The sequence below is a fragment of the Nicotiana sylvestris genome, chromosome 9 (assembly GCF_000393655.2).
Source record: "Nicotiana sylvestris chromosome 9, ASM39365v2, whole genome shotgun sequence".
Taxonomy (NCBI): Eukaryota; Viridiplantae; Streptophyta; class Magnoliopsida; order Solanales; family Solanaceae; genus Nicotiana; species Nicotiana sylvestris.
This window is the reverse complement of record NC_091065.1, coordinates 154,395,482-154,406,659: the sequence shown is the minus strand read 5'-3', so window position 1 is coordinate 154,406,659 and position 11,178 is coordinate 154,395,482. Positions and strand designations below refer to the sequence as shown.

Here is an 11,178-nt window from a genome sequence, read left to right as displayed (position 1 = left end):
AAAAAAAAAACTAAAATTTTACTTTTCTTTATTCTCTAAGTTCATCAATTAACTCTAAGCAAATACAAGACATTTCTAACGATCAAATTTATTCCTTTATGTTTAGTTTTCTCTCTTTGGGTTGGTTTGTTGGTTTTGGACCAAAGTTCTATCAACATACATTTTTAGTTTTGTATTTTTGAGTATTTTAATTAAGAATATTATAGTCTATGTTTCTATGCACTAGTTAATATTCAAACCAAATAAACCAAAGTTACCGAACTGAATAAGTCAAAACCAAAAGGAGAAAAACCGAACCATACCGAATTTAATTCGGTACGATATTAGTATAGCATTTTAAGAAATCAAATACCAAAAATACCGATCTGAAATATCTAAATATCGTACCTTACCGACCGACGAACACCCCTAATAGGAGTAAATGATCATAATAAGGAAGAAATAAGCTCTAGAAGAGCCCACGACATAACATTTCATGAAACTCCTGAAGAAGTTCAGGTACCTGAAAATAAAGAAAATGATGAGATCTCAACAAGTTATGTCACTTGCGAACCGACATGATGATCGTCGATAATATATATGATACAATATAGTGCACAATATTATAAAAAATTGTGAGGATCGGACCAGCTGTCCAGACACTTGAAGATGTCATGCCATTAAGATACAAGTCATAACCTATATAACTCATTTGATTAAATCTATATGAAGATCCCTGAAGGATTTAACATGCCTGAAGCATATAGTTCAAAGTCTCGAGAAATGTACTCGGTCAGATTACAAAGGTCTTTGTACGGTTTAAAATAGTCTGGGACGTATTTGGTATAATCGCCTTAGTGAATATTTGCTGAAAGAGGGTTACATAAATGATGTTATTTTTTCATGTATTTTATAAAGAAAATGACATCAGAATTTGTTATACTTGCTGTTTATGTTGATGACATAAATCTTGTTGAAACTCCAGAAGAACTCCAAAAGGCAATTGAATATCTTAAGAATATGATATCTTGGAAAAATAAAACTTTGTCTTGGTCTGCAAATTGAATATTTGGCAGATGAGATCTTTATCCATCAATTTGCCTATACAGAAAGGGTTTTTAAACGCTTTTACATGGACAAAGCGTACACATTAAGTACACCAATGATTGTTTGATCACTTGAAGTGAATAAGGACATGTTCCGACCTCCAGAAGAGGATGAGGAACTCCTTGGTCATGAAACACCCTATCCTAGTGCAATTGGTGCACCTATGTATCTTGCTAATGCTATAGGACCTGACATAGCATTTTTGTTAATTTACTAACAAGATAGCACTTCTCCTACACGGAGATATTGGAAAGGGATTTAGCATATATTGTGATATTTAAAGGGAACTCTTGATATGAGTTTATTTTATGCTAATAAAGGTAGTGCAGATCTTGTTAGTTATGCAGATGCAGGTTATTTGTCTGATTCCCATAATGCCCGATCTCAAATCGGGTACGTGTTTACATGTGGAGGTACTGTCGTATCATGGCACTCCATAAAGCAATCTATTGTTGCTACTTCTTCAAATTATGCTAAGATAATTGCTATTTATGAAGCAAGTTGGGAATGCGTATGGTTGAGATTAGTGATTCATTTCATTCTAGAAAAATGTGATTTGGAATGTGATAAAAAATCCACAATTTTCTACAAAGAGAATGTTGCATGCATAGACCAATTGAAAGGAGGATATATAAAAGGGTATAGAACGAAGCACATTTCACCAAAATTATTCTACAGACATAATTTTTAGAAAAATGGTGACATTGATGTGCAACAAATCCATTTAAGTGACAATCCGACAGATTTGTTCACTAAATCTTTGCCAACTTTAACTTTTGAGAATATGGTATACAAGATTGGAATGCGAAGACTCAAATATTTGAAATAATATTTTCATCAGGCGGAGATAAAAACGCGATGTACTCTTTTTTCCTTACTAAGATTTTTTCCATGGGGTTTTTCTTGTAAGGTTTTTAATGAGGCAACTAGAAATGCGTATTACTAAATATGTGTACTCTTTTTCCTTCACTAGGATTTTTTCCACTGATTTTTCTTAGTAAGGTTTTTAGGAGACACATTATCTTTTAATGAACATCCAAGGGGGAGTGTGAAACTATTATATTGTGGATGTCCATTTATTATGCCGCTATAGATAATCTTCTTATACACTGTTGAAGTTTATCTACAAGCAGCTGATGCATGCAGGTTGCAAGCAACTCAATGAAATGATTTGCAGCAGCTTCTTATTAAATAGGTTGTTGTTACAAGCAGCTCATGCAGACAACTTACAAGCAGTTCAAGAAAAGTCTCGCAGCTGCTTCCTGAAAAGCCTTGCAGCTGCTTCCTTAAAAGCCTCGCAACTGCTTCCTTTCTTCTATAAATAGAGGAGTTTTCAATTCATTATGTACATCAGTTTGAAGTTGAATAATATTCCCCCCGTTCACTTTTACTTGACATGTATACTGAATATAGATTTTTATTTTTACTTGTCACTTTACGCATATCAAGAGAAGACAAATTTTTTTCCTGTTATACCCACAGTATTTATTACTCATTTCAAATCCTTTTCTCAAATTCAATAAAATATGCATCAATTAATATGGATATCATGGTAAATTATGGGTCAATTGATTTTTTGGCTCTTTACAAACTTGTTTTTAGTTTTATGACCATACCTCTCATTTATACATAAGAGATATGAAAATGTTATTTTCTTAAATTCAAAATTATAAAGGGGCATGATATACAAATAACACGTAAATTATGCACTTTATTTATTATTTCTTAAGGGGCTTAAAAAGTCAAAAAATGCCAAGTAAAAATGAACAGAGGAAATATATCAATCTCTCTATACTTATTCTATACTTATCATCCATTTATTACTCTACCTTATTTATTTTATAACAATTTTAACATTTTCAGGGATTCTCAATTTAAACTGTAAGCCTAATGTGACATTTAATTTGATCTATTTTTTTGAATTTAATGATGATCTCTTTAATCTGAATTTTAACACATTGTAGCAATCTTTTACGGAAAAGTCAAAACGCCATGTTCCTATTCCAATGGGGATCCTCTTGAACCAAAACCACGTCGTTTTGTCTTTTATGGCATTTTCAGAAATAAACCCTGACTACGAGATAGACGACGACTCTACTTCACAAAAACCTTCACTGGGAGTCTGCGAGTAGAGACAGAGGGAAGTAGAAGAAATGGGAGAAGGAGGAGAAGATCCACAGAAACTGAAGAAAATAGCGGCGGCAGCATACGACTACGAGAACGATCCGAGATGGGCAGATTACTGGTCCAACATCCTCATTCCTCCTCACATGGCTTCCCGCTCCGACGTCGTCGACCACTTCAAGCGCAAGTTCTACCAAAAATACATCGTCAGTACTCTCTTTCTTGTTTTGTTCTTCTAATTTACATTTACACTACTTTATATATATGTGCCCATTTTAGTGTCGATTGACAATTTCAAAGTGGGTTCGAATAGAGCGGGATGTATGTGGAGTATTTATATAGCCCAGCTCAGCTAATTTGGAATTGGGTCGAAGTTGATAAGTGATACTAATTGATTGAATTGTATATTCTGATATTCAAAATCATTGGACTTCAGATGCGGTTTAGTGGGAACTTTGTTTGCTACTCCATATTTTATTTAATGTGTATCAGTTGATTTAGAAGTCTTAATTAATGTGTTAATCTCGGTTATTGTTGTTTACACTTTGTTGGAAGTCGAGTTTTTTTTTTTGTTTTTGAATCTTTAGTTTTATAAGGCTCTTAGTTCTAAACCTTTTCTTAATTCAATGTCACTATAGGGGGTTTCTTCTTTTTTGTTTCGGGTCTTGGATTTATGGGTAAATTGTTTAGATAATCAGTGGCTTCCGAGTTACGGTACTGACCAAACGGTTTCTTTGGCTTCTTTGACTTCATTCTGGCTGTGCTACTTTTAATTGCTTTTCGTCTTTTCTAGTTTTGTCAAAAGTGTATAGCCGATTCCAAGTTGAGACGAAGTTAATTGGTTGATTGTTTAAGTGTACTATGGATTGAGTTATTTGGATATTAGCATGTAATCTCAGTTGCTCTGATCAAAGTTCAGGGCTTTCTACTAAAAGATTCCAACAATTTCATAATTAAGATGAGTTCTTTTTATCTTTTTGTCAAACTCCATTTAACTGTGAGTTGTAGCATTACTTTCGTTTTCCCTGTTCTTATTGCTGTGGTGCAGCATGGAATTCACTCAAGTTTATCTGATTTCATGGATTCTTTTTGTCTGAATGTTGTACTACTCCCTCCTGTCCATAATAAGTGACCTTTTGTCCTTCGGCACACCCCTTTAGAAAATATTAACTCCTAGAAAAAAATAGGTATTTTGACTAAATTATCCATAATTAAATTTGCATATTGTTAACTTGACACATTGAGATATGTAAATAAGGGCAAATTTTGGAAAAAACAAAATTAATTCCTTCTTGATTATATAAAAGGTCACTTATTTTGGACCAAAATAAAAAGGCAAAAAAGTCAGCTTATTATGGACCGGAGGGAGTATATTTTAATATACTACTCTTTTTTCATTTTAATTGTTGAGTAGGTGCATTGGACTTCATTTTCCTTCCTATTGTTCAAGCTTAATCTCATCATATTCCCACTTTTATTGTACCCTTGAGTACATTGACTTCCCAAAATTGGGGCTTCTGGAAATTTAGCGGAGAATGTTAAATTTTTCTGTGCTTTTAAGTGTTTTCTTCATTCATTCCTGAGGTATAGTACTGTCTTCACTTTCAGATAATATAATGGTTTAACTCTTTAGTTGTCTATCATTTGAGATTGTTGCTGGATGTATATTTATTTCACTTGACCTTTTGAGTACTTAATCCTCCATTTCCTAGAGAACGGATGAAAATTCAAACGTGGTGTCCTATCATATAACAGTGTGGAAGTGCTCCTAGGTTCCTAGCAATGTGGAATGATGTCATTGAGAGATTTTTAACGCACAATAATAATAATGTGGGGAATCAAGTTCAAGTTCTTGTAGCACTTCTGCTTTTTTGATAGACTCTTGAGCTTCATTGTACTAAAAATACAATTTCAGATGTCCGAAGTGGGGCACATCTTTACATTTTTATGTTGATCTTGAGATGTTGCTTTGGCGCTTTGGTTTTGTTTGATAGTTTATCTTTGTCTTCAGGACCCTGGTCTAGTGGTTGAGCCAATGACTACCAGCAATTCATCCCAACCAGCAAGACCATCACCCGTGCAACCTTCATCATCGTCGTCCACAACTTCTAATAACCAGCCAAGACAACGTAACTCTGGTATGAATTTCTTGCTGAATTTTGAATAAATGGAGAAGTGCGCGGTCTTTTAGAGTACATCGTTACTTGAAATATATTTTTTTGTTTCTTCTAAATGCATTTTATATGTATTCTTAATAGGACCAGCTAGTAGAACTTCTGGGACGTCATCAACCCCAGCTTCAAATCCAACATCACTTCGATGGGACCGACATACTATACAATTTTCAGTGAATGCTTGGGTACTGTATATTTGCACTAGGGAAATATATGAAACATTTTCTTCTTAACTTCAACACCATGAGTTCTATAGAAATTTGTGGTTTTAGTCTGGAATATCTAGTTTTTTCCTGTATGGTAGTAGATCAAATGGTCAACTCATTATTAGCAAAAAGGGATAAGGTGGGGTATATATTGCAAGGATAGGACGGGTGTATATTGCAGGATAGGACCTTCATTCCTTTAGGATAGGACCTTCATTCCTTTAGGATATTGCAAGGATAGGACGGGTGTATGTTGCAGGATAGGACCTTCATTCCTTTAGAATAATACTGTCTTTTGATGCAGTGCACATGCCAATTTTTTGTAGTAGTGGATGCCTTCTCTATGAGTATGGGTGTGTATATGGAAAAATTCAATATAGAATTATTTCTTTTGCCAAGGCTCTTCTACAACCTTGATCTCAATTGATTTGTCATTTGATACCTGTGGGTCAGGGGTGTAAATATGAAAAAGATAAGTAGAAAAATTGTGAGGAAAAGGTTGTTTTATTATCAATTAGAAATAACTCTGCATCATATCCTTTCTTTGTTGAGATTACCTGTATATAAAAATTAAGTTTATGGTTATAAGTTATTCTGGTGATTAGATCTATACAAAGCTTGAACTCTTTTCTGCAGGTTTTTGTTGTGGCAGTTCTCGCAATATTTCCGCTTGCACCTACAGTGCTGTCAAACAGAGCATATCGATTGTCCTTTTTGGGAACCGCATGTTCTTCCTTATATTCATTATACTCATTATATGGGGTAAAAGTTTTTTCTAATTTATTTTTTTAACTTCATACCTGAGATCAGTTTTTGTCCTTTGGAGTTTGGGCTATACGGCTACTTCTAATAATCTAGTAACTTTTTGTAGAAGCCAAGGGCTTGGAATTTGCAAGCAGTGCAAGTTTGGTTGCAGTCAGTGATTGTGACAAAAGATTTCATCTACTTCATTTACTGCCTTACTTTTGTAACCTCCCATCTTTACCTGAAATGTAAGCTTGACTCCTGTCTGTTTTTCTTTTGCCGCTGTTATTTTATTAATAAATATTAGCTGTGTAACTTCATTCAGTAATATATTCATGATCAATGATTTGCAGTTGCTTTGATTCCTGTTTCATGCCGAGCACTTGAACATGTCGCGAAATTCCTGCGACGTAACTTCAGCACATCTTCTTTGTACAGGTAAAAAGCTGTTTAATTGAGTTACCAAAGAAAGTTAATGCTGTTTTTCTTATCATTTTAAACCAGCAATGGGGAGAAAAGCAGTACAGGTATCATACTAAATAGCTAAATATAATTATAAAAAGCATTACAGTATCCTATTAAATAATTAAATGTAATTATACTGCAGGAATCTTTGATGTTCCAAACGCTGTTGTGGTTTCATATTGCTTACTGAAATATATCTGATATATTGTGGATAAGACTAACATGTAGCTAACCTGCAATTGTGAGAGCTCAGAATGAAATTGTATATTATCTTGTCTTGCAAGTTTATCATATATGTGAAGTTGTGAACGTTCTAGCTGTATATGACCATTTTCCTTCATGTCAAAACATTGAAAACTTCTAACATTTTTATTCATTGTAAATCTCTTGGTGAATGTTATTATTTGGTTCCCCCCACCCCAACCCACAATATTGTTGAAGGTAGATTGGTTGTTTTGGAGTTTTTCCATGACTCTGAATTTTATGACCGTTTACAGGAAGTACTTGGAAGAGGCATGCGTATGGGTCGAGTCAAACGTAACTACTCTTAGCATACTGTCTTCACAGGCTGAGATTGGGCTGGGATTTCTTCTAGTTGTCTCTCTATTATCGTAAGTCTCTCAACCTTTTTTCTAAATCCTGGCCTGTGTCAGTGCTCGTTATCTTCCTTGACATTCTCATTTGGTTTCTATTGGCTTATAACTATTTATATTCATGAAAATTCAGGTGGCAGCGTAATATTATTCAAACATTCATGTACTGGCAGGTTTGTCTTGTCCTGTCATTTTCATTTTTGTATCTTCAGCATCTTTTGCCTTTAAAATGATTTATTTCTTTGATATAAGCGAATGTGAGAAATTGTGAGATTATGTTGCTTCTTTCTTCTCTCTATATTGTTGTTCCAGCAAGCAATTCTTCCTGGAATGGAAGAAATATATCTGACAAATAGCTGGATGCATGCAACACGTTGGGTTGGGCATGCACCTATTTATTACCTACCCATATCCAACCTTGCACACCCTTTTGCCACCCCTACATGTTATGACAACTTCATGAATCAGAGTTTAAACTTGATGAAGTGTGTTACTCTAGGTCGCTTCTATACCCACTTTTTGTTTTTCATTTTGTTTTTATAATTGAGGAATCCCTGTAGGCCAGTTGGCACATGGCTCAAAACCCATATGGATAATGGGATTGCCTTCTATTCTTCTCTACTTAATTACCAAGCTTTCGCCATGGCAGGGTTTGAACTTCTGATGTGGGCCTAGCTCACAAATCATGTGTTGCGCGCTAGCCATTGAACCAAAAGCCCTAGTCCTTGTTTCCCATTGAGTTGGGTGTACAACATATTAGTTCATTTTAATGACTGTTATGCAACTCTTTGTAGCTATTGATGCTTATGTACAACGCGTTGCTCTGTTACAATGACTATAATGCAGACTCTTTGCAGACTGAAACTGCCATAAGTTTGTTATAAGTTTATGTAACTCATTGCAGCTATTGAAGCTTATGTATCATGCTCCTGCCACTGCTGGTTACCATCAGAGTGCGTGGGCTAAGATTGGGAGGCTTGTAAATCCTCTTGTTCAACGATATGCCCCGTTCATGAATACTCCTATTTCTACTATTCAGAGATGGTGGTTCAGGTAGAAGACTTGATATACAAGAGTTGTAGCAGAAAATACTTTGGGATTTTACCTTGACCTGAAGGATGAATATATAAACTAGAATTATCTAATTTCTAATAATTGCTTTTGGGGGTACTTCCAAGTTTTCCATTTTCACCCAGAGAGATGTGACAATACGTGATTTCCTTCTGCTCAGCTCTTTTGTTTTCTTGAAGATCAGTGAAAAAACTGGTTTAATTGTAAAAGAACTGAATGTAGTTTTTCTTGCCTTAATCTCGTCCATCGAAGTATGATTTACTTTTATTGTGGGTTCTTTTTTACTATCAACTATTTACTTCAGTTTCTCTGGCATGTTTTTTAACATCTATTGACTATGAGCGGCTATACTGTGTGTAGACATGTGATTTTTGACCCTCCCCAATATCTTTTATATATTAGCGTAAAATATTTAATTTAGGCATAATATAGATATTTCAAGTAATTTTGACTCTTTTACTTTATTTTAGTACAATAAAACAAAAACTACAAAAAATAAGTTCATTAATATTTTGTAGTCATTTTTAATCTAAAAAAAATATATAAAAAGTAGTATCGTATTTTTATTTTTAATATAGTGTTTGAAAATACAAAAACATAGATTTGTTTAATGGTTAGTTTTGTTTTAATAGTTATTTTAATAGTAGGACTAATTAATAAATGGGCGCGTATTTTTAATCTCATTCGCGGCAAAAGAATAGAGCTTGGGCTCGGACAACCCATCTTTAGACCTAATTTTGGACCTAGCCCACAATTGCCAAGCCCATAATTCCTAGGCCCATACCCCTTAACCTAAAACACTACCACTAACCTAGACCTAGGTATATAAAAACAAGCTAACACTAAAGAATAAAAGAAAGGGAGAAGGCAGAAACACAAAAAAGCTGCGCAGACAATACACGGACCCATCCCCCATCGGATCATCCTCAACACACCCCTCCCCGTCTTCGTCTCCTTCACACACTCTGCCCCAAGTCACCGGACTCAACCCAACTCGCCGGAGTCCCTCCATAACAGACCATACTCTTCAAAGAACAAACCATCTTCAACCTCAAAACACCCCCTGAACTTCTACTTCTTCACTCTTGAACATCCTTTTAAGTAGTCAAACCCATCAGCAAAGAACTCTATCGACCTCATATCAGTAGCACTAAACACACACATAGTCACACACTGAAGCAACAGAGGCACAAAAGCAGCAAACAAAAATCGGGGCTGAACAGTGAGGCGTCCCAAAGCGTTTTACAACCTTTTTCCAGCGAGTCTCGAGTTCTTTGGTTGAGTTTTGATGACTATTTCCATTGGTTCTTTGTCGAGGTTCCGTTCGAGGTCGACGGCGTTTGGTTTCGCATTCCATTCACTTCGTAGATGATTTGTTGTATAAACTTCCCTTATCAATATAATCGGAAGGTTTTTGAGAAAGAAAGCTACCATCGTCATATGCTTTGGTTTGAGAGGAGCTGTTGATTTGGCACTCTCCTTATCGTTTAAAGTAAGTTGTTTTCTGCTAAGTTTGCAATTCATGTGGCTTCATGGATCATCTACTCTTGAAGTTTGGATACAAAATAATTTTTACTTAGGTTACTGACATGTCTCGAAATGATTTAGTATAAAATGTTTGTTGTTTTCATTTTGTTTCTTAGTATGATATGAGTCAGTAATGATTTTGAATATGGAAGACACCCAATAATTTCGCAGCTTTTGACCCTTTATAACCCCAAATTATAGGAAATGAATACACCGTAGCTTGCTTTAGCCGCGATTAATAATAAATATCGTGACTATGGGTACGGTTCCCGTGACATGGTCATGATACATAAACTCGGGTGTGCATTTATATGACCCAAATCCAACTCTCAACAATGTTAGATAAAATATGTCGGGGACCGCAGGTGCATTTATGTGACGTGGTTCAAGACGTATTTTAAATAATGTTGAAGTCTTCCTAAAAAAAATAATTAAATAAAAGTGGTTATAAAGTTAAAATTGCACCATAGGCTAAACCATGTACTAAAATCAAGTAAATAGGCCGATTATAACAGTTGAACGACCGTGTTAGAACCACGAAATCTGGGAATGCCTAACACCTTCTCCCGGGTTAACAGAATTCCTTACCCGAATTTTTGTGTTCGCGGACTGTAATACAGAGTCAATCTTTTCCTCGATTCGGGATTTAAACTGGTGACTTGGGACACCATAAAATTATCCCAAGTGGCGACTCTGAATTTTTTTAAAAATAAAATAATCCTGTTTCGATTGTCACTTAAATTGAAAAAACTCCCTTATACCCTTGCGGGTGTAGGTAGTGAAAAAGGAGGTGTGACAGCTCTGGCGACTCTGTTGGGGACAAGAACCCAGAACGTTTTGTTCAGGGTTCAGAATTCGAGCTTAGATAAATTGTTGTATTTGGTTATATCTGGTTTTCCTACATGTTTTGTGCTGAATGTACTAAATGTTACCGCTTTGATATTATCTGAACTGTATATAAACTGTGCCGACACCCTTCTCTTCTCACCTCCGGGGATGTGCTTACTGGTTGAGACTCCATATTCTGTTAGTGTCATACCCTAAAATAAGAAAGAGGCCGGACAAGTTACGAAGCCGGATGGCCTGTTGGTTCCCGGTAAGTTGCCCCCTCCTCGACTCGAGTTGTCCGCTCGGGTACACAGTGTCACACCTCCTTTTTCCGCCCCCGCGAGGGGTGAAGGGAGTTCT

General features: G+C 35.5%; 1 protein-coding gene across 1 annotated transcript; it reads left to right on the top strand.

Annotated features, from left to right (window-relative positions):
- The first annotated feature begins 3,168 nt into the window (after positions 1-3,168).
- Positions 3,169-8,730, top strand: LOC104224629 (uncharacterized). The gene is made up of 9 exons (XM_009776310.2): positions 3,169-3,416; positions 5,222-5,348; positions 5,469-5,569; positions 6,227-6,352; positions 6,462-6,582; positions 6,688-6,772; positions 7,297-7,410; positions 7,526-7,565; positions 8,297-8,730. Exons 1-9 carry the CDS (start codon positions 3,240-3,242, stop codon positions 8,447-8,449), a joined length of 1,044 nt encoding a protein of 347 aa, XP_009774612.1. The 5' UTR covers positions 3,169-3,239; the 3' UTR covers positions 8,450-8,730.
- The last annotated feature ends 2,448 nt before the right edge of the window (positions 8,731-11,178 follow it).